This window comes from Formica exsecta, unplaced genomic scaffold, assembly GCF_003651465.1.
Source record: "Formica exsecta isolate Colony F162 unplaced genomic scaffold, ASM365146v1 scaffold314, whole genome shotgun sequence".
Classification (NCBI taxonomy): Eukaryota; Metazoa; Arthropoda; class Insecta; order Hymenoptera; family Formicidae; genus Formica; species Formica exsecta.
The window spans coordinates 1,487,549-1,511,938 of record NW_021850397.1 but is presented as its reverse complement, the minus strand read 5'-3'; the positions used below and the strand labels follow the sequence as shown (position 1 = coordinate 1,511,938).

The following is a 24,390-nucleotide window of genomic DNA, read 5'->3' as shown; positions in this document are numbered from 1 at the left end:
GAGCTCCTCGCGTTTTCTCTCTCGCAGAAGAAAAATGGCACCGTCGACGTGAATCGCGCGTGCAGCCATGACGAAGTGGCTGCGGCGACAAAGTCAAGCAGGGCCCGTTGTCTCTGTCAATATATTCCTCCGGATATACTTGACTTGCATGCGAGTTGGGCGTGCGCATAGATAAAACGCGCGGCACGTCCACGGCGTATCTGTCGCAAGCGGCTTTTGTCGCTTAACAAGGGTGCAGCGCGCAAACGACAGCGATGGTGACACGACGGCGGCAGGAATTACGTGAATTTACTCGCGATCGTATAATGGGACTGGGAGAATGCATTTCCCGCATTCCCCGAAGTTAAATTTCTTTCGCTACACCATGCGAATAACGCACGCGTGTATTTCGATGTATGGGCTCGTTTAATATCTTTAGTACTGAAATGACTTTTAACGTTACAGACTACGATATGAATCAGCAGGATCTTTGTTATATAGACACTTTAAAGTAAATATTTTTCTTATATTATTAATCTTTCGAGAGAATCGATTAAAGCGCTTACCTAATTAGAGATATTCATTGCACTATTAAAATTTTATTTAAACCGCGAATATATCCGCAAATATATACAATGTATAGTAATTTTCACAAACGATAAGTAAACGATGCCGTATCGACTTAAAGAAGTCACTTGCACAAATAAATCGATTCTTAAGCGGAAAGAAGGATCGAAATTCTCGAATTGATTGGTCGCGATAACATATCGAAGGAAAGCGATGCCAAACCATGGTAAATAAGCGAACCGGCTACTCTTTTTGGTCCATTAGTTTTTATCGCAACGCCCAGTATGTTCGCCTACAAGCAAATATGTGTGACGCAAATGCGTGTAGTACGTTACACGCGTGTGGTATCGCGTATGCTTGCCATTGGCGTAACGTCGCTGTTTCCTGCCTATCCCGCTGCACAAACTTGCTATAATGTTGGCTATAAAAGATAACGCGGTGCACCTCGTTATAAACGATGACAAATAAGAATAACGGGGGACTGGTAGGATTAATAAACTAGTAGAATGGTAGGTCCGGACGAGGGTGAATGGGATCAAAGAAAAAAAAATACTTGCGTCTTAAGAAAATTATAGCGGACGTGACAGAATTATTATAATTATTTCCTGGCGATTAAAAGAGTTGATAAAATCAGTTGTGCGAAACATGTGAAAATAGATCCAATAATTTTTATAACAAAAAATTATTTTATCGATTAGACTTTATCACAGGGAATACTAATTATATGCATTGTATGTCGGTTTATCGCTATGTTCACTTTTAGTCTCTCTGGATCAGTCGATTTAAATTATTATCTCTTAAACGATTCACATCGCGTTAGATATGAGTTTTCGTATAATTTTCTTAGATGAAATGCAATTTGTGTCTCTTACAGGCTCGTTATCGGCATCGAGCGCCGAGATAATCCGATTTTATCCATACCTTGCGTTACTTGTTATACAGTTAAAAAGAGATCTCGTTATTTACGAAGATAGTTCTTGCGCATATATTCTTACATCAGTGATATATTTGAGAGCGTCTAGTGTTCTAATTTGTATAAATCTAAAAACTGAATTTTTAATTGCTACACATTAAATTAATTATAACATATCCTGTGCTCGATTTGACCTCTTTAATGAAATTATTTTATAATGAACAATGAACTAGATTTTGATTCCATTATATTATTCTTTTCTATTGTATCGAATTTTACACAGTAAGAGATCATAAAGCTTTCAAAATACATATCTGATGGGGAGAAAATGAAACGTATATAGATTGTATTTTATTACAAAATTGAATTTTAAATTTGAATTGGTCAATTTTGCTCCTGGCGGTAAAAATACGCGAGTCCTGAAATATATAACTTCCATTTCGATAGTTAATATCGGATAAACTAATATGTAACGTGTACACATCTTTTCTTGCTTTTTAAATTTAATTGATTGCGCAAAATAAAATTATTGAAAACTGAAATTTTAAATGTCCGGCAGCGCGCCTCGAGGGGACCCTGGATAGTCATAAATACGCCATTGCTACTCATCGTATACATATATGTTACGCGCACGCATCACACGCGCGTTCTCGTGTAACCATTAATTAGATTAGCATATGTCGGAAAAAGATGCTGTCCGCGCACGTAATGCGTCCGCCTATATCCATTGGTGGGGAAGATGCTATTATCTCGACGGTACGTTAACGGCATTATGGGATATCATCCGTCGTCGTCGATTGCAACATTTCGCGCGCGCGCGCGAGACATGAGTAAAAATAAAACCGACTGACGTGATGATCGAGTATGCTGGACTATTTTCCGCTTCGCAGATGCACTAAATCGATATTTATACCGAATTCTCGTGCAGAGCATGATGATACTTCGTTCGTCTTTACATTACGAAAAAAATAACAAGATCAACGCAAATTGCAATGACGTTTCTTCTCTTTCTTTCTTGAGCTATTTTGCGAAATTATGTATCAATAATAGAGAAACTTTAAAAAGAAAATCATTGTTTGTTGCAATTTTCTAATATTTGTCTTTATCGACGTATCTTTTGACAATCAAATCTTTGGGTTAAAATTTTGAACTTGTAGAATCAATTTAACGTTGCATTAACAACAAACCCGTCATTTATTTTACATTTAATTATACAATTCAATCGTCAATTCAATTTTCACCAAGCTTTTTATTTTCGATTACAATGCGAAAACAAGTGGCGTCTCGGCATATCCCGATTAAAAAAAGAATCTACTTTCAATTTAAAAAAGACTTTCTTTATATATCCCGGCATATATTGTATACGCGAATCGTACTTTAAAGCCCGCAGGTTGTACATAAGAGCTCTCTTCCCTTATATATGCGATCAAGGTGCTTTTGCGCGCGTACACGAGACACATAGGCAAACATATAATGCTCGTGTGTATCCGCCGGAATGCAACGGCCTAGGTGAAATTCCTGGCTCCGTGCCAGAGACTTTAACCTCAATTTGCAATAAAACACACACGGGAGAGCAGAAGGTGGATTCTTCCGCCCGGACGCGCGGCGAGTCTCGCAGGTCCTCGCTCCCTTTTCTGCTGCAAAAATACGAAGGGAGAGTCGGAAAAGAATGACTTGTGTATCGTACGCACGCGAGGTATGCCGAATAAATTTTTCGGTAACATTAGTTTGAGAAATTCCTCCTGACTTGGGTCATGACTTTAACAATCTTTTTTCTTTGTCGCGCTCATAGGTTGCAAAAACGTTTTTTAAAATCTAAAAATCGGTGACAATATTGTCAAATGTGTTCGTGAGTAATTGTAATTGAAATTTTTAATTATATATATAATGTACAATATTATTGAATGTATTTTTATTAATACAAATATCGAACTAAATTTATTATAACAGATTATGAAATAATTTTAGGGGAATTAAAATCAAGATTTCTTCGTAACATATTGCCATAAATTGAAAATAAAATTAGCCATAATTAATAAATGTTTGATAAGATATTGAATTGTCGCAAGATGATCATTACATATGACAGAAAGATATTAAATCTCTGAAGTTTCTTTTATTTTTATATTTGTGTGTGTGTATTGTGTAACATATCACGATACATATAATATAATATATATAATTCCACCGATAAAGATATTGATAGGCGAAAAAAGATTCCAATACCTCAAGTGTTGTATCCTAAAGGAAACTTAAGGTGTAAAAGAATTTCAGTAATTTAGCAAAGCACTCAAGGCTTAACTTTATTCTTGCGGAACTATAGGATTTTATTAAGAAATGCCTGGAATACCTTGGCACTGGATTCTTGTAATTTAGTCTGCATTTATCCTCATGTTTTTTTCTTCGCTATATTACATAAATTAAGTTTTTCTTAATTAAAATATCGAAGAGATGATTTTCGAGTTACAAGTTGTCGAAGATAAAGAGACTTTTCATCAAAGAGATATGATTTTTGAATTGTCGAAGATAAGAATCTTTCTCTCAAGTTAGACTTTCGGAATGCGATTGGCAAAACTTTATTATTCATTTAGATTCAGATTTTATTTCTCTTCACAATGTCGATTTGTATTTAATTGCGAAATTTTTGCTGGGAAACATTCGGCTCCAAGTTCGTCGTGAAATCGATCGTTAAAATTTAGGTCGTCGTCACTGGGACACGGCGTGTACAAGTGAAACGCTCGCTCGCGTTTATCTCAAAGCATGCTCGCAAGTTCCCGTTTATCACCGCGGTAATAAATGCGGCAGTTAAAACAAAGACGGTATAAACTCTCCCGTCGTTCCTTCCGCGCTGTTCCTCCTGGGCCAGCGGCTTTACGAGCGGCAACAAAGAGCCGAGACTGACATTACGATTATCTGACTGCGAGTATGTATATATGTATGATACGTATGTACATATGTAATGCGAGCAAGGACGGATAGCGAAAGACGACGTTGCGGTAAAGAAACAGAGACCCCGAAATCATCGAGACTCCATAAAATCGCGGTCGGCTGCGCGATGATACCGTCATGACGAAACTCGCGCGATATCACAGACGACATGCTGCCAACGACTCGAAAAGACGTAGTAAATGGCTTTTATTCACGCCTTACGATCGAGATGTTCAATCGTGTCTCATGGCATTTCTGCTGCGTAAAATGCACACGCGATCGTCCAATGTTGTATTTACGTGGCGCTTTTAGTAAATGGATATTAATGGATATTAATAACGGTACGAATATCTTCTGAGCGGAAAGGAAACGATCGTAATTTTTATTATTTTTATAATGTTAGTACATTTTATTATTTTATTTATTTTTATATAGACACATATTCTTATTAAAAACAAATAAAGACGATTGATTAATCTTTGAACAATTGGAAAACATGAATATATGCCTAGAATAAAAATGAAACGTAACTAAAAATTTCGATTGTTCACTCAGACCTATCTGTGAATTATTTGATATACTATATATATATATAAAATATTTAGTAACGTATTACAAGAGAAAATAAGTTTTGAATAATTAAAATAAATTAACTTTATTTTTAACAAGAGCATTATATTTGTTTTTAGCCCCGACCTGGAAGAAGGCCTCGAAGACGACCGGGAAACGCGGCGCAGTTACAGGCAACTCCGAGGGTACAAAGTCCGATATCTCAGCATCTCGAAAAAGGTAAGCGGCCTCTTTATGTCTTATTCTAATTTCAAAATTTCTTCTATGAAATGTCGAGATATGCGTGATTATGATCTTTCGCACAATTTCTCTTTTCTTAATTACTTTATTATTGAGATTGTATGGGATTGTCAGATTTAGAAAGTCCGCGAAATATATGCAAATTGCAAAATACCGCGCAAACGTAATTGACTATCGTCCGTGAGAAATCAGATGATCGTATCTTGTCAAAAGTGACATGTATTCATACATAAACATTTATTAATATTATTATAAGTTTATGCGAAAGAAATGTGCAGAGAATAATGTAACTCGAGTAATCAAATATATTAACATCTCTAAAATAAAGTTGCGAAAATTCAAATTTCTCGACTCGTGTATTCGGATCTTTCCATGGACGATAGTCAAATCTAACAGCGAGGGGAGAACTTCGCTCTTTGGAATGACTGAAAAACGATAATCGTGAATGGCATGCCATTTGAAATTGAGATTTAATAGGAGCGTAAATGGAGTCGAACTCTCTGCCACGCGGAGCTTTCGGTTGCCCGAAATTCATTAGTCGGTTCGCGGAATGTCTGCCCTGCTAATCTCGCTTCTAGTTTGTCCAGAAGTGCTCGCGCGTTGATGAATACAGTTTTAATCGTGTTCCGAAGGCAGCGAACTTTCGGAGAACGAAGAGCTCGTAACATTTCCCGAGTTTTCTTCAACTTCATTGAGACGCGAACTTGAAGCAGGCGCGGCGCCTGCACCGATAAATCTTTTTAAAGTCGACAAACCGATGCGCAATCGGTCGCTCGATACTCGGCCCGGGCTTGCACAATCGAGACAGCTGTTAATCGTTATCGGATAGTAAAAACTTATCCGGCGTTCTCGGTTTCCGATAGCCGTCGCACCACGGTATTACTTGGCGTGCCATTCTTGCCCGTGTGCTCGTCATCGGGGATCGTTTCGCCGATCGATCGGTTCGAGCAATCTCGTCCTCGTCCGTGCGAAAAAAACGAACGAAAAGGGTTCCGATTTAACAATCGGATCCCCGACGTCTCGGGTATCATAATAAAAGCGCGATAAAAGAGCCGTGATATCGCGCTCGCGTCGTGTCGTACATCGGCAAGCACTCGTAAACATCGCCGGTTAGGATGCGGAAAGCACGCGAAACTCGGTTGTTGCTATGACATGTAATATCACAGTGCTCTATCTTGATTCATAAAATGAGGCATTTTATATATTTCAAACTCTCAAATATTTTTTGAACTTTTCATATATTTTTAGGATATTTTTAAAATAGATAAACAAGTTAGGATAAAGTACTCTTTCTTTCTCTCTCTCTTTTTTGACTCGTTTATAATATTATACGGGAAAAGCGATTTAAGAAAATGCGTAATAATGCATAATGCAAAGTTCGTAAAAATATTACGTGGGATTGCGTTACGGGCGAAACGACATCAAAACAGTAATTATAACTCCCCCTCACACCGATGCCAAGGCGGAAGTGTCTAGGCGATCGTGAGCTACCGTCGACCCAGTGTCAGGTCGTCAGTATGATCGATAAAGCGAGGTCAAACGCGGTCGTCGCTGCCGTCGTCGTCGTCCTCACCATCGTTGTCGATAGATGCGCCGAATCGACCCACGCGAGGGTCAAACGAACCGGTGACTCCTCCGTGCAATTTGGCCGCGTTCATTCATGGACTTTCGGGATGCTGCCAGAAACCGGGGCGTTATTTCGAGTGCGAGAGAGTCGACCGAAAAAAGATGTAACACGATCGGACGACGAGATGGTACGAAAAAAAGAACGGTACGAGAGGATAGGGAGGGTTGAGGGTGGGAGAACGGGTTATGGGGAGAGAACGCGAGAAGCGTAGAGCGGGAAGAGAGGAGAAGGAGTCGTATATAGTCGGGACGCGAGAGAAATAAATGGTTCGAGGAACCGGCAGGAACCGGTCCCGCGGACAAAAGACACGTTGCCGGTATCGCCTGAACCGCCGTCGAGCAATTCGTGGGACGAAGAAGGGTGAAAAGAGAGAGAAGAGGAATCGTATCGGGAGTGCGAGACGCGCGAGAGGGCGAAAAGAGGAAAGAGGCTGACTCAGGAGGGAGGAAAGGGTCCTTGTGATTCCGATAGAGGAGGCCGGTAACCTCCCGCCGGCTCTAAAGTCTGTTTTACACGATCTATATATAACGTGCGACAGAATTTTATGTCATCAAATACTTTCATATATAATGTCTATAAAAAAGAAACACGTTGTATTTTTATAATATAAATAATTTTATTACATGGATAATTACATGTAAAAGATGCAATAGATTGATGTAATAAAATCACAAAGTTCCGATATATAATTTCTATGTATAAATTAATACGTATTCTTATAGTAAAATTCTTTACAATTCATTATAAGACAAAATCTCGTGCTCCCTCATTCTATTTATTTGTGAAATAAATAAAATGTCGTGTAAAACAGGCATAACACAGATCGAGGAGCAAGAATTGCGCGGTCTTTGTCCGCGGGGAATTCGCTCTAATCTTCAAGAGGTCGTTTCTTAGCTCCGTCTCTTCAGGCCCGTCGGCCTCGCAGCCTCCCTCACGTCTATTTATCTTCCTTTCTCTCGTTCTCTGGGTTACTCGTGCTCTCATTACGAGCGATCGTTCCTTCGTTCTGTTCTTCTTCCTGATTCGCCGACAAGCCGCCCCTCATTTTGATCGATTACAGTTTCTTTCCATCTTCGACCGCGACCGTTTTCAGGTTCAGATCGTTTGCGATATTTTGCTTTCGTATTTCCCATGACGCCATTCAGGATATATTTACGATACTTTAATAATCTCTAGGGGCAATATATGGATTCCGTCGAAATTATAGCTATAATATCGTGCTAATATTAGTATTAGATAAATCACTGTACTAGAAAAAAAAATTACTTGTGTTTAATACGGCATCGGTATTTTTATCTCCAATATTGATTTAATATTGACGCGCGAAAAATATCAGCTGATTTAGCATAATTGTAGAAGCCTTTGCAATACATATATTATACATATATTATACATATTAATATTATACATCGATTGTCAACTAATATTAATACATTGATTATGATATTGCAAAATATCAATATTAAATACGAACGATAATATGATACGCGCATCGAACTAATCGCGTGATTATGCCGCCAGTTAATTTAAGGAGGAACTGAACAGATCAGTTACATTAAAAGTTAATAAATCTAATATATTTCGAGATTCATGAATTTTTAACATTGCGAAAAAGAATCACACTTTTAGCCTTTTAATATAATTAATATAAAATTTTAATATAAAATAAAGAATTAATTTGTGAATTAAAATAAAGATTTGCCCTGTAGAATATAATTTAATCTCAAAATTGTAAGTATTATCTTACATCGAACTAATCTTTTTATAGCGACTATATACAAAAATTAATGAAAATAAATATTTTAATTCTACAGAGCAAATCTTTACTTCACTCATAAATTAATTATTATTTTTATATTTTAAAAGGCTAAAAATGATGATTAGCGCAATGTCAAATTCATGAATCTTAAAATGTATTAGATTTTTTAACTTTTAAAATAATTGATTCGTCTAGTCTCTCCTTAACGGACCATCGAATGAATTAAATTTCAGTTAGAGAATGTATGTGAAATCGATTGCATCGCGAAATGTTGCTATCGGATTTTCGATTAACGCCACGTTTTTAGTCTAAATTGAAGGATAACAGATTGTCATCGATGAAATTTGCAGCAGCGGAATAATATCCAATTCGAGACGACTTGTGAATAATTCAAAAAGTTTGTCTGTCATTTTGCGCTATCGTCACAGTGAGTTTTTCGCGATTTCGGAATAACACGATGGTTTCTGACTTTATGAAATCAACTGAGATTATTTGCGATGAATATTCTTGAGCTTGCGATTGTCTATTTATTATCTGAATTCAAAAATGTTAAATTTTTCAAATAATTAATTTAAGATGAATTTATATTATATTAATAAGTTTTTGATTATTTAATGCGATTTAGCATTGCAGTGAAATTGTACGAGTCTATCAAGTTTAAGACCGATCTGTCCAATTTTTCAGTTTGGTGTGTGTGTCTTTAATCATTTAAATATTTTTAATCTCATGTGTTATTATTTATAAATATACAAATTTTCATAATTGAGGCGTATCGCTTTTTTTACTGAGCACTATTAAGGCAATCAATTTTTTGAATAACGTCAGTAACATTGATTCGTCATTTATTTGATCATTTTATAATGAATAATCGATACATATTATTCGTAAGAAATAATCTTGAAAGAGTTAGAGGATCGATTTGAGGATCTTTTTTTTTTTTTTTTTTTTTTTTTTTGCTATTTTTCGGAAAATGTTCGCAAACTGAAATCGCCACGCGAACGAAAAGATTCAAAGCCGATCTTTCTTTCCGCATGCGCCAAACCGGAGTGTGCGAACCTCGTGATAATAAAATAACAAGACCCCGCAACTTCTTTGAAGTGGCCTCTCTCGCGGTCGTCGGTATAATTCCTCGCATCCTGGACCCTCCACGACATCCCGCCGCTCTCGCGGTCGGATATTTTTTATTTTTACAAGGGCTATATACGTTGCAAAAATAAACGGCTGGCGTAAGCGCGTGTCGGGTGACACATTGCTGAAAATACAACCTCGAGCCACTGCAGCACACCAAGAGCGCTGATGTCTCACGGTAATTACGTCTGGAAAAATAAAAAAAAAACAATAGAAAAGAGGGAAATATATAGAGAGAAAGAGAAAAAATTTATATTAGTTTTTTATATGATTACAAAGTATTGCTATTATTGAATAATTTAAAAATAAAATCTATATATATATATATATATCGTTTTAATTGTACTTACTGCAGTATGATGAGATATTCTAATAGAAACGATACCGATAAAGATGCGCGCATGACGACACATTTGTATCATTTTATATATACAATTATATTTTAATTAATTTCTGGTTTCCAATATTGTTGCGGCAACTTGTAATATCGAAATTACTGGATCGTTAAATGTTACCGAGAACATTGTTGTTAACTGGCGAGTTTAACAATATATCCGAAGCGAATATGAATAATTCATTAGTTGGCCGAAGAGGGAGAGAAAGAGAGAGAGAGGGAGGATACAAAAGAGGGAGAATGAATTGTTATCGTTCCAGAGGTAAGGCAAGACAGCGTTACGTCGCGCGTGGCATTTACATGGAAATTCCGTACGTATTTGACAAAACGTGCTTTGTGTTTCGTCTCGTCTCGTCTCGTCTCGTTTCGAGAGATGCGGCTTCACGGCTACGTATATAAACACCGGTCCCTCAAACCAATTACGCGAGACCTTGTTGGCTTCGTTTCTCAGGAAATTATACCCTCCCCTCATATCTATGCGACGTTCTTCATTTCCTTCTTTCCTCTACTTCACCCTCTCCCCTCGCCCTTTTCGTTCTCAATATTTGTCCCGTCGCGATCGATTAACTCGTAGCTTGACTCATTTCGGTTCGCGTTACATCGCGGGAGATCATTCTGACATTTCTCGATGAACGTGGGCTTAAAATTTTAAAATATTGTAGGGAGGCACAATGTACGCTTAAATATTCAGCGCTTGCATCCGACGTCGCGAGATGGTTTACCACATTGAAAGCCATTGTCTCGCGCGCGCTTTTAAAGCGAGTGTTTATCCTGAGGCAACTTTACGACGGGAATATAGAGAGTTCGTTGAAATTCTAAACGCAGTTATGTTTCTTGCATATATTTGACCGAGGCGTAAATGAAATCTTGCCGACGTTGAAATAAAATATTAATAAAGCGCAACTTTTCTTCAACCTTGATTAAATTTTGAATATCTTTATATAAATAGAAAATAGAAAAATAATTATAGGTAGTAAATTGTGTGTAATGTATCTCTATTTTGTGCATGATAAAAGAAACAATAAATAAGCAATGCGTACGCTTATATTTCGGTATTGCCGGAATTGCTTTCGGGATTAAGCAATATATTCATGTTGGCATATCGACGAATTCGCGGAATCGCGTCACGTACGACAGTATTGTAAGCAATCAATTTCACGTTCCTGCGAGAATAATTCATCACCGTACTGTCTGTCGTGTCTCGAGTCCTCTGGATCGGTGTAACCGAAATCGTTTCCCAACGCACGTATCACTCTCTCCCTGCCTTGCGCTTCCGTCGACACTTTGGTTTCACGCATGAACGCACCGCAAACGCGAGTTTCTATGCTAATTATACGTGGATGCGCATAATACTCGATGCGCACCTGATACCAATAATCATGCTCTGCCGCAAACGCGTTATCTCCTGGCGTGCAAGATGCGGATAGGTACCCTTATAAATCTTGCAATAAACTTTCAGAGAGATAGATACAATTAAAAATTCTTATTAAGCTAATACTCCCGCCACATTAAATTAAATTAAAATAAAATATATGCCTACTAAACGGTTCAAACAATAAAATCAGAAATAGAGCACCAAATTAGCTTCAAAATAGCATATTTAATTTTGGTATATATTTTTTTATTATAATTTTGTGTGGTGGGGGGTGCTAGCTTAATAAGGATCAATTAAAACTATCGCGAAAGATAGAAACAATCTATTAACCCTTATCGGTCGCGATGACATGTGTGGAATAAAATGTGTCTCGATTTATAATATATTAATAATAATATACAAATATAATATATTATTCTAAATATTAATTATCTCATTTGTTGAGAAAGTGATCGTGCTCATAGATTGGATAAATACTTAAAATAAATTTTGCAGCGACAGAAAAGAGAGCGCAAAATCACACGATTAGCTCGATATCGCCACGAAAGTGCCTTTTCGCCAGCGTGCCAAAGTGCATTTACGCACACGCTTGTGCTCGCTTTCAAGCGGAAAGAATTGCGTGTAGGTGTGCTGTGCACGTGCGAGGGTGCGGGCGTGTATCGCGAACGAATGGCAAATTAAAGCATTGTCGGGCAGCACGTGGGCGTCGCGTTTCCCGTAATACATACATTTAACATTATGGCGCGATGCATCGAAGGGCGGTACGCGCCGACGTGGCTCGCATCTCTTGACCTATGCACATGCTCGAGAATACGCATATAAATGTTCGGGTTTGGGTGATTTAAACGAAGATTTAATCGCTCGATTTGTTCGAATCCAATCGATTCGACTGTTTGGATACGGGAAATAAAATCCTAGAGCATATATTAGAGTATACAATCTGTGGCATCGAAAAAAATACCATGTTTGATCGCTATACATGCGAATATTCAAAATCGGGAAATTCTGTATATTAATTATGAATATGAGATCGAATGTGCATATGTACAAATAAAAAAATTAAGTCAACGTAAAAAATTTTGACGAATTATCGCGCGCTATCGTGTTAATTGTAAAGCTGCGAGAAAATTAAATTGTTTAAACTCGAAAATTGCAAACTTATAACATATTGATCTCTCATTAAGCTGTCACTAGAATTCATCGGAATATTTAAACGATTAAAGTATATCCGTGGAATATCCTGTAGATGCGAATATTCATTAGAATGTATTAACAAATGCTACAACTGTTTCTTTTTTTTTCTTTTTTTTCTTTGTTTTGTAATGAGATTACAAACAAATACAGTTCATATACATGGGATCGCGTTATTCCGTCGACAAATTTTCCGATAAACTCGATTAATATCTATCAATGCGTTATCGTTGCCTTCTGTAACTCCATTTTCGCACAAAATGAACATTGGAAAAAGTAGCGGCGCGGCTCTCTTTCCTCTTTTCGAGCTATTGCCGCATTTTTTATTGTGTCTCATTTCACTTAATTACACGATATTTTTCTCTTTACTTGTTTTTTTTTCGTCTTATTTAAATTAGGTATGTTTTATTTAGATTAGGTTTAGGGGGACAACATGCTTGCTCATCTCCTTTTGTGCGCATATTTATAACTCTATAGTATAATTAACTAGTATATACATATTATATTATAGTTGTTATTATTATTTTTCCCCACTCCTTTATAAACGAGCATGCAACTTCATATTTAATGGGGATGACACATTAATTCCGTATTCACTCAATAAATAAGAATGTTGACAGTTTATGAGCGCTATAAAAAGGGTACTATAGTGCGGTGACTGTTAAACGTGCATTGGTTAAGAATTATATATCAGGTATTCACCACCGGAATATACATTACGCGAACGGGATGATATTTTACATGCAAAGCAGCGGTGAGAGAAAGAAGCGTAAACGCTTTTAGGGAAACGCCACGCGGAAATGCTCTTTAAGCGTCGCTCCAAATGACTCGCATGAACGCACGACACACGCATCGTATATGTGCATGCACGTGTACGAACGATAACGTCATGGACGTCGTTTTTGTGCGGCAGTAAAACGAAACGTCGCTCGTAAAACGAGCGCGAGTATCGACGTTATTTTTTTCCCGCGGCTTTAACGCGAGAACTCGTGGCTGAAAGTCAAGGGATTTAGTTCGTAATATTGAGCTTGTAATATCGAGCCATAATACAGTTCTGTTTAGATTCCACTTAACCGCGAGCGCCATAAGAAGCTTGTCGATAGAATATGAAAGTTTCGAAAGATAGATTTTAACGAATAAATTCAATGAATTTCGAGGAAATAACAAAATAATTGTGTAATAGATGCGTGTATTCGCGATTCGCTTATAATTCGTGAATAATGGATTGAAGATTCGTCAAACTCGATCAATCAGATTTTTTATACTGTTCACGAATCACATATATTTATTTCACTCATTTTATTATTATTATTTTTGCGTGTTGTTCTTATTTTAATCTATATATATATAAAAAAAAAAAAAAAACATTTTTTGTCTTCAGGATCTTGTAAGATCATCTCCCGAGCTGTTCGTAATCTTTGAAATTTTTCATTTACATTATTGATAACTCCTGAAACGTTTTTCACTTCCGCTCGTGTCCAATAATGCGAGACATTAAACGGGTTTGATATACGCGCGAGTCGATGCTCTCTTGTGTGGCGACACACTTTAACGCACCCCTCCGGCTATCGTAACTTATAACTGATTGGCTCGCAAATTATGGTTATAAACGCAATTTGTAACTGTAATTTGTAATTCGACGGTAACTAAATTACGAAAGTAATTTCCGCTTCCCGTCCGACGGTTAATTTCAGTCGATGCGATGCACTCACGTCCGACGCGAGTGGAGATCGTGACGATACTTTGGCCAGATACTTTCTTTCGTTGCTTTTATAATTTGACATGAAGACTTTTGGTCAATATAAATGCTCAATTCAAAAAGGTTTGAAACAGGTCACACAAACTAAATTTAAAGGAACATTTATATTGAATCAAAAATATCTTCTCGTTATAAATGACGGATTTCGTTTGCTCTCGCGAGCTCTCATCGCAATACTTGTTACTTATCTATTTCAATGTTTAATCATTTATTAACCTCAGTGACCTATTTTGTTACTATATTACCTGCTCGTTAATTATGATACATTACTAATGTAGTTCTCGTGAAAGTGTTGGTTTCGTACCTCCTAAAGCCGAGTGTAGGAAACGTGCGATCACGCGATCGATATCGGCATTGCCTATACATATACATATACGCGCAATATATATACATTGCGCAATCGGAGATAGAGAAAGAGAGGTGTGCACCGACGTGAGCGCGGATACAATGACCGCAAGCGCCCACGCGCGACGAGGTGCGACTTTTGAATGAATCGTCGCGTCGCGATGACTCATCGATCACGGCGGAGCCTGCGGCTGATAAATCGCGCGCGCTTTGGAATTAATTACCGTTCGTTCGAGCCGGACGAAGCGAGGGGGAACCAGTTTCGACACGGGCGGTCACGTTGTTATATTGAAATTCAGCGGCGCGTGTGTCGGCTTTTATTGGATCCTACATTCCGAGCGCGGTAAACCTTTATAGCTCGGAATTGCTTCTCTCGGTGTCGCAGCGAATGTTTGCGATAGGAATTTCCCGACAATCCCAAATTTAAAATTTAGGCCAAAGTTTAAAATTCAAATTATCTTGATATTTTTCAGAACGAAAGTAGTAAATATCATACTTTAACGTGGAGACGTACAGGAATTTCTTGTGTATCTTTGCAGCGATAGAAATTCCTTTATCTGCAAATGCGTTAAAAATTGCAATTCTCTCTTTATAGGTAGTCCAGAATATTTTATACATGTTCCGGTTCACCACGTACGAAATTCTAGCGTCGATCTCGCGAGTCAATTCAAATAGTAATATCAGCATGTTATGCTCGCGTTTACTTTATATGCGCAACGTTCATATCAAATCGCGCGACCAAAATACCGTCGCAATGAACTGGTTTTAATATCGATCTTAATCAGCGGAGCCGCGCCCATTGTCGCTCGCTTTAATTGAAATTGTAAATGGTAATTAAAGTGTTCCGGGGCAGCGGCGGATCGTTGAAATCCGGGAGGCAAAATACTGAGCGTGGGTATATCGAGCCCATCACAGTTAATATTCGCGAGAATTTTGCGCGTAAATCGCGCGTACTATTGATTTCTACTGCTATGCGTGCTCGTGCGTGCGCGCATGTACGTTGGAATATTTTTGCATTTATGTAATTTTAAATCCTCTCGAATCATCTTTGACGTTTCGCTGACGCGATGCATTCGCTGAGATATAAATTTATCGATCGATCTTTGCATTTGAATTTGTATTTTTTTTTTTTTTCTATTTGATACGATATCGCGCGTGCCATATGTATGCTTACTACGAGAGTGAGGATTTTATTAATCATATATAATATGGAAAGAATGACATATACGCGCGTACGCGACGTGTCGTACATGTATGCAGTTGTACAGTAAATACGTACACGCGCGTGCGCTCGTTAAAATGATTTCAGTCTGTCCTATAATTGTGTTACGCGCGATACGCGTGTCTGATATCTCCGATGATTGTTTTTTATTGTATACGAAACAAAATCGAATCATCTGGCAATGTTTTTTGAAAAAAATTGCGTCATATCGAGCCCATCACAGTTAATATTCGCGAGAATTTTGCGCGTAAATCGCGCGTACTATTGATTTCTACTGCTATGCGTGCTCGTGCGTGCGCGCATGTACGTTGGAATATTTTTGCATTTATGTAATTTTAAATCCTCTCGAATCATCTTTGACGTTTCGCTGACGCGATGCATTCGCTGAGATATAAATTTATCGATCGATCTTTGCATTTGAATTTGTATTTTTTTTTGTCTATTTGATACGATATCGCGCGTGCCATATGTATGCTTACTACGAGAGTGAGGATTTTATTAATCATATATAATATGGAAAGAATGACATATACGCGCGTACGCGACGTGTCGTACATGTATGCAGTTGTACAGTAAATACGTACACGCGCGTGCGCTCGTTAAAATGATTTCAGTCTGTCCTATAATTGTGTTACGCGTATCGCACGCGTGTCTGATATCTCCGATGATCGTTTTTTATTGTATACGAAACAAAATCGAATCATCTGGCAATGTTTTTTGAAAAAAATTGCGTCAGAGGCTCGTATTTTATTTTTGGCAACGGTCGTTCTACTTTAACGAGATATCATTCGTTTGTATGCTGGATATGTAACAATCCTTATATATTTATATACGTCACGGAAGTATAAGAAATGTCGATATGTTTTAGCATTCGTGCAGGAAGATTATTCTGATGGGCACGAATGTATCGGAAAGCTTTCGCAAATAAATTATTGCGCGCTAAAATAATCTTGGACGCAGGAGGTATTTACGGTAATGTCGTTAATCACGCTTTCGATAATGTGATTTCGATTGTTACGGCGCTTACTGCGCTAATAATGAGCGTTTCGTACGCGAGAGTATCCATGAAATTGTTTTCATATTCGATGCATTTCTCGTTTTTATTTGTCTGATGATAACGATGTTCCCACACAAATGGTTTTTTTTTTGTATTACAGTCATCATAATTTTTTTGTGATTAATTTTATCAATATGTTATAGAAATTCTATTAATATTTTATAGCTATATCTAACTTGTTATGTTTTATATATTATATTTTATTAATAATTGAAAGAATTAATTAAAACAATTATTTTCGTTAAACCGAGAACGGTTGTGAATTTTAATGGTGTAAAATGACGCGCGTAAAAAAATAAAGCTAGAAATTGAAAAGATTGTTTCAAAATTTTTAATAAATTAAAAAAAAATATTACATATAATAAAAATTTCAATATAATAAAAGTTATATATAAATAAAAAAGTATAATAAAATATTTTTGTCGGAAAATAACGAAAAGCTGAATATTTTAACGTAGATCATGTTTGATAATTTCGCCAGAAATTTGAAATTATGAGTAATTTTTCCCCACGGACAATTTTAAATAAAATGCTCTTTTGCGTGAGAAATCCCAACGTTGTGACAATAGTAGCATTAGTAGAGCAGCGTTCATCTATGTATGCACCATTGGGAGTCCGACACTCGTATTTTCATGTGATGGTCAACATACAACACACGGTAACGAATTTGTTTGTACACAGGTGGGCGGCGGTCCCCGGGTAATTAGGCAGCTACGCGTTCGTTCCGGTTTAAGCACGTACCCGCTCGTTTTGCCCACTAGTTGCAGAAACTCTCGGATAATTATTGTTGCGAAACTTTCCGCTTCGCTCCGCGTGCGCTTGATTTCCTCTTTATCGCTCTGAGCGCGCGTGCGTTTATATTCATCTAAAATTCCCTCTACCATGAGCATCGGATTTCCTGTGCTTTCCTGGATTGTGAAGATACTTGAATATCGTATTTTCATAGGATAAAAAATAAATGCTTCATTGCCTTTTATACATAGTGAATAGCGAAAATCCGTACGCACACGTTTAATTTCAAGCTTTTCACTGGAGCGAAATATTCTTTTAAATATAACAGTACAAACTTGAAGAAAATAAATAAAAATGATTTTAATATAACAGTACGAACCGTAGAGATTGAAATTTTTAATTACAATTGTTGTACATCGGATGCGTGTATATGTACTTTTTTTACTAGAGCCTATATATTCTTATTTACGATTTCGGGTATTCAATTATTTTTTAAATATTTGAATTAACGGATAGTATGAAAATTTAGGATTTTGAAGCCATCACCCGCATATTTGTTCGAATTGGAATTTTCCTCGAAACATAGAATTTTGGTAATTATATTTTCTGCTGCGTGTAAATAATTTCATCTTTTGTAAATTGGAAATGCCTTCCATGCCATTCTTGCTATCGTTTTGCAATCTATTGCTACGTGTTTTTAGAAATATTGGCGCATTAATTATTTTTTAATTAGAAATTTATTTTTTATATTTTGATTTTATCAAGCAAATATATGTAACGAGAGTATACAAATCGATGACACCGTGTAACTCTATCGTAAGTGCAAATTTCGGAGGGATCACCATTCTCGCTATTCAGAGGTCTTGACTTCTCGGTTTTGCGGATATAGTTGTCTCGTGCATTGGGGGAAAAAGGGATTCCAATACATATTTACCGGACTCGAATTCATACATACACACGCGCGCGCTTTGTATTTTTCGCGCTTGAGAGTTCAGCCAAGTGTAAAGTTTCTCTTTTCGTCTCGAGATGTGCCGAGATGTGTGCGCGGCTCCGCGAACTTTCTTAACGATCCTCTAAAACATTTCTTCTTCTCCTCCCTCTTTCATCGTCTCCTTCTCGCGTCTTTGTTTCGGATGTTCAGCTGTCTTCGTTCTCCTCGTTCTTTCTCGTTCGCCGGAGAACGTCGTCGAGGAATGCTACCACGTACTACGGTTTATTTTCTCCTTCGCCCTTGCTTTCCGCACACTTTGAGGAAAGTTTCTGCATTAGCAACTCGAACTTCTGTAAAGACAGCACGTGCCCGGCGGCGGCGTGAAGCTTTTTCGATGCCGCGCGAACAGTTCCGATGACTTTTCTCGTTAAATTCCCCCTGTTGCTCTCTATTGGGGTTAGATCACAAAGGATCTGTCTGAACTAACTCAGAAAGATTTGTTAATTGCGATTAGTGGAAGCTATCTTTATTCGAAGTTCTTCGTTCTTCTCGTAAAAAGCATTCTCATAAAAAGCGTTGTCATTCTTGGATAGATCTGTCTCTCGCTGATCTATCGCAAAACTATATAATTACATATTTGTTTTTAAGTTTGATTGAAGTTGTGTTTCGTAATTCATAAAATTTTTATTTTTTTTTTTTTTTTATTGAAATGTCAAACAACGGTGATTTTTGAATTAATAAAAAATGTATATAAGAAATTATATTTTTAATATAGCACAATCTATTTATTTTTATGGAGATGTTCAAAATTTCGTTCACAAAGTGACAAAAAAGTTTCTCTCCTTTATTCAACAATCTTCCCGGAAGTATTCCGTTTGTGCGAGGATGAGAAATCATCGTTATCTTTGTATTCTATTAGTAGTACATTTCTCGGCTCTTCAGAAAATGATCTAGACGAAAGGGGATACTTACATACGTAAATTAAACATGAGCCGTCTCTTACCGACGTGGTAATAAAGCGCTCGTCGAAAGAAAGGAAACGTGGAAAAACGAGACGGATAGGCTGGAAAAAAGATAAGACCTTCGGCTGTTTCCCGGCAGACTTTTTCTTCCGAGCCGCGGCCTTGATCCTCCTCTCTTATTTAAGTGATGTTACGACTTGGAAGACGAATGAGGGAGCAATCTGTCTCCGCAAGGAAGGATCGATCCTCGTTGAAGAGGACTGGCCGGAAAAATATACGACGCCGAGAACGATCCGGTCTCGTGGGAACTGTCTCCTGCTCTCGTAAAAAAAAAAAAAAAAAAAAAATACTTTCCATGACCGAAAAGCACACACTTTACTCGGGTCCTCGCGTGATCCACAAAGAAAACTTGATCAAAGTACGGAAAAAAGATTATTGTCACAATGGTTGTATTAGCACAAATCGTTTGGATATTTTCCTTTTCATGTTAAAATCGAGTATTTAGTCTTTTGAATATTTTTTATTATTTTCCAAAATTAATTTTTTATTTTTCTTACATTTTAACATAAATATTACGTAACTCCGCATAGAAATGCGGAACAAAAATTTTTATCGTGATTTTTAGTCCGTACTTTAAATTAGAGTTTCGAAATTCAGCATCTGTTATATCCCCCGAAATACCGTACTTCGAAACAATCATCTTATCATCTTATCAAGTTTATGCACGCATTCCCGTGGGACACGAAGCATGATCGATTTAAATGGCATCTACCGGCCGCGCGCACACATTTGTTCCCCTTTCTTCCTCCTCGTTGATTGCATAATGAGGTGAATAAGCCGAAAGCTGGTCTCTCGCCGCAGCTGTCCGTCGCTAAATTCCAACGTGCATGCATGCATGCATGCATGCATGCATGCACGCACGCGCACGCGCGCCCGCACTCTCGTCTGCGTGACTCGAATAAGGGTGCACGGGCACGCAGGTGCAACCTAATGGACGAACATACACACAATGGTACTGCTGGCCAGCAGGTGGCCTGCTGGACAGGTACCACGTTGCCTTGAGACGCGAGATCTCGAATGATCTCGTCGTTTTCAAGGTCTCAGACTTATCACCTTTCGAGAAAAAAGAGGTATTTCTTTCCGTCTCCAACATATTTGCTTTTGACGAAATTTCTAAAAATTGTATGGCTATTTGTCAGCAAGAAACGGCAATGTGGCAGAGAGCCAAGCCGAGTTGCTCTGGATGCTATCGAGCGTATATCTTTAAAAATAGAGATTATCGTCTATCTATAAAGAGTTGAACTGTTAATAGCGAAGATGTGTTTTAAGTTCGTGCTATATATAACAATTCTAATAGTCACAATAAAGTTTCAATTCGATTGTAAAAATAAAATTATTGCAGAAGGTTTAATATAATTATATTTTTTAATAACAGAAAAACACTTGGAATAGAGAGTAAGATTATTATATGTACTTATTTTTTGTTTGCACTTTATCAAGTTAAAAATACTGTAATCTATTTTTAACTATGTTTTCTATAGGAATATAGAATAAAATGTCAATTTTTAGACAATGTCAAAGATATTGATCGGTGAAGGAATATTAATGAAAAAATCTTTTTAAATCGACGTAAAATTTTTAACGCGCCCAATTTCAATCGCATATCGATAAACTTGAAACGCACGCAAGCTACGAGCTTCGATTTGTAACTTTAAAAGGTCCGTTTCATAGAGGCTAACCATTGGTGTGAAATCATCGCTGTGTAATTTTGACGAGGCCGGATTCTCACGCCTGACCCGGAAAATCGATGTCCCGGCATGATATCGCTCGCGATCGCGCGGTCCAATTTGCACAGGTGGCCATCTCGCTGCGCGTGGTGCAACGGAATCGAAAGTGAGATTGGTTCCGTTCTGCCTGGCCGAGCGCCAAGTCTCGCCGTTTGCGCGTCCTCCTCCTCCTCTGCCCTCACCCCCGGAAGAGTACAACTGGCTCTCGTGCTTTTGTTGCCATCGCGTCTCTCACGCGCACTCACTCAGACACACGCGCGCGCAGAATTTCGCGCTATTCCCGTACATCCGGGTCTTGGTCCGACGGATATATCGGTAGCAAAACCCGCCTGCCACAGGAGCGATAGATCATTAGCGCGGGCTAACGAACTCGAAAATCTTGTTTTAGGAGATATTCATGCGTCGATACTTGACCCGGATATATTCCGATTCATCCGAGGTTTTTGCTCCTTTCTAGCACAATAATATTCGCATTGATATATTAAGCATGATACGTATTAAGCATTAAAACGTAAAACATAGATTCTATTTTTCGCAGCACAATGCGATAATTGAATTTCAAATAAAAATGTTTCACCGATAAAAACAGATAAATACAAGAAAAACGGATACAGGTGATAGTTATTTTTTTTCGTGCTAAAAATTTTGACAGAAACTTAATGCAAGAAATATGTAAGATTTTCAAATTTTTAAATTGCATAATTGTTTAAATTTTTTATCGCACCAGAATAGTTTACTTTACATGAAAAATTGCATGCATAAAATTTAAGTATGACACTTTAGCGATGTGACAGTTTTAACAGAAGCCATACGTTATTTCTATTGTTATACAGAAATAGAGTCTGATTTCGTTGCATTCAGATTTTGACATTTGTAATATTCTTTCATAGATCGTTCCACTTATTTTTGCATGTTGCAGCGTGTTTTACATTGCAGCCGTTGTCTCGCGAGTCTCAAGGCGATCGGCCTTCGAATAGACGTACAAAAATAATTGTTTGGCTCCGGGACGACCGCGAGAGAGATTATTTATTAAGAGCGTGCTTCTTTTGTGTAAATTAAAGGGGAGATGGGGATAACGCGAAAAACAGAGAGCGAATTTCGAACGATTAATGAGGGACGCGATGCGAAACACGAGAATCTCGCCGTGCTATTGTTGTGTGATTTCACGATTCCCCGAGCTCGCTTCTTTTCAGAAAAATGTAAGGTAAAAACAAAAATGTGACAAAAAACAAAATAAAATAATTTGGATAATACAGATGACGTATTAATATTCTGTAATTTTTTGGTCTCTTTTAAAATATCTTAAAAATTTTTAAATCGCATAATTTCTATTTCTTTTTCTGATGCTGTAATTATTTTAAGCAATTTCAAAAATATTTTTGAAATCTATGTATTTATATCATTCAATAATGTTACAATAATAGAACAAATTAAATAGCACTTCTGTTAGAAATAAAAGATGTACATAATTCTATCGATTATTCTAATTCCAAACTATATATATTATACAAGAAATGCAAATTTAATTCCTAAAAATATAGATCGCACAATTTCGGGCACATTTTCGAAACTGAAAAAGGAAAAGATAAATCGCCACTTAATTAATTATATTACACAAGCAATATGAAATTTAGTTGATCTTCTCTATAAATTGTGTCATATTTAGCAATTTTACATGAGATGAAAATTGGATAATGTAATCGAGAATAAATTGCTAATTCCGTTTATACATATATACAAGATGATTCGCTCTCTATCGAAGTGCTCCAAAGAACAGCCGAGGTAACTCAATTTGCAATATATTTGCCGCTGTGCTTTCTACGACTCGCACATGGCTTAGCCACCCTGCCGCGTAATAAATTCTAAATCAATGCGATTCGATGCATTTTCCGTTATTGAGCACCATGGAGTGCGTCGCGCAGTTTCCGGAGGGCACGAGTCGCGATTCCTTCGAAGAAATCGCGTAGTCGTCTAATGAGTGTCTTCTGTGTTCGATAACAGTCATCGAGAGAGAGAAAGAGAGAGGGGGAGGAGGGGGTAGAGCGAGCGAACGGATCTCTCGCCTTTCCCGGCGATCATAGGTCGTTATGTCATTAACAAGCGCATCGTCGCCCATTTAAACGCACTCTGCGTACGCGCGCATCGCAGCTGCGAGCACGCAAACACGCATTTATAATATTATTATGCGCGTAGTGCCAGGCGACGACGCGCGACCGCGGCACGCCTATCCTTTTCGCACCGGTGATGACTTGTCGAAATCATCGGCTTCGTTGAAAGTCCTGGCTCTATCATCCCCGTGTTCTTTACGAGGCGGATGTTGAACGCAGGGTACTATACTGTGCAGATATTATACTGCGGACAAATTAATAATAAAAAAATTCTCCTTGCTTTGATAGTGAGATGGTAACTTAACTGTGGAAAGGAGAATGGGGGCAAGTTTTTATAAACGTATATTGTCTTATATTTGATTTAATTTCACAACTCTGGATTTTATTTCAAAAAGAAATTATCTCTAATTGATTCTCGAATTAATTTTTAATGTTAAAAGCTCTGTTTGCTCTACAATTTCTTCATCCGTTAAGGAACAAAAGAGTTAAAATGTGGATACATTCTGTTTACCTGTTTATATTGGCTAATTAGAATTTTAAACGAGATAAAAAGTTATCTTTCTCTTCTTTTTCTACTAAATTATGTTGATCGCTGTATAAGAGGTATAATATTGCTGATGCAATTATAACGCTCGCGAATCATTATGCAGGATCGAATGTCGTTTTTTCGCTTATATCGATAATTGAATTATAACTAAGTTTCGCTTACGAACAAAGTTACATATTTGCTGCGTGAACTATTCTGATCTTTTTAATGGCGATTGAAATCGAAAACCGCGACGCAATTTTTTTATTTGCAGATAGAAGAGGCTCCGA

General features: G+C 37.4%; 1 protein-coding gene across 1 annotated transcript in view; it reads left to right on the top strand.

The window, feature by feature from the left end:
* The window catches only part of LOC115237891 (probable JmjC domain-containing histone demethylation protein 2C), a 304,898-nt gene that overhangs the window by 86,962 nt on the left and 193,546 nt on the right, over positions 1-24,390 (top strand). Inside the window, exon 7 of the mRNA XM_029811255.1 lies at positions 5,077-5,176. Coding sequence (XP_029667115.1) covers positions 5,077-5,176 — 100 coding nt within the window. The remainder of the gene's footprint in view (positions 1-5,076; positions 5,177-24,390) is intronic.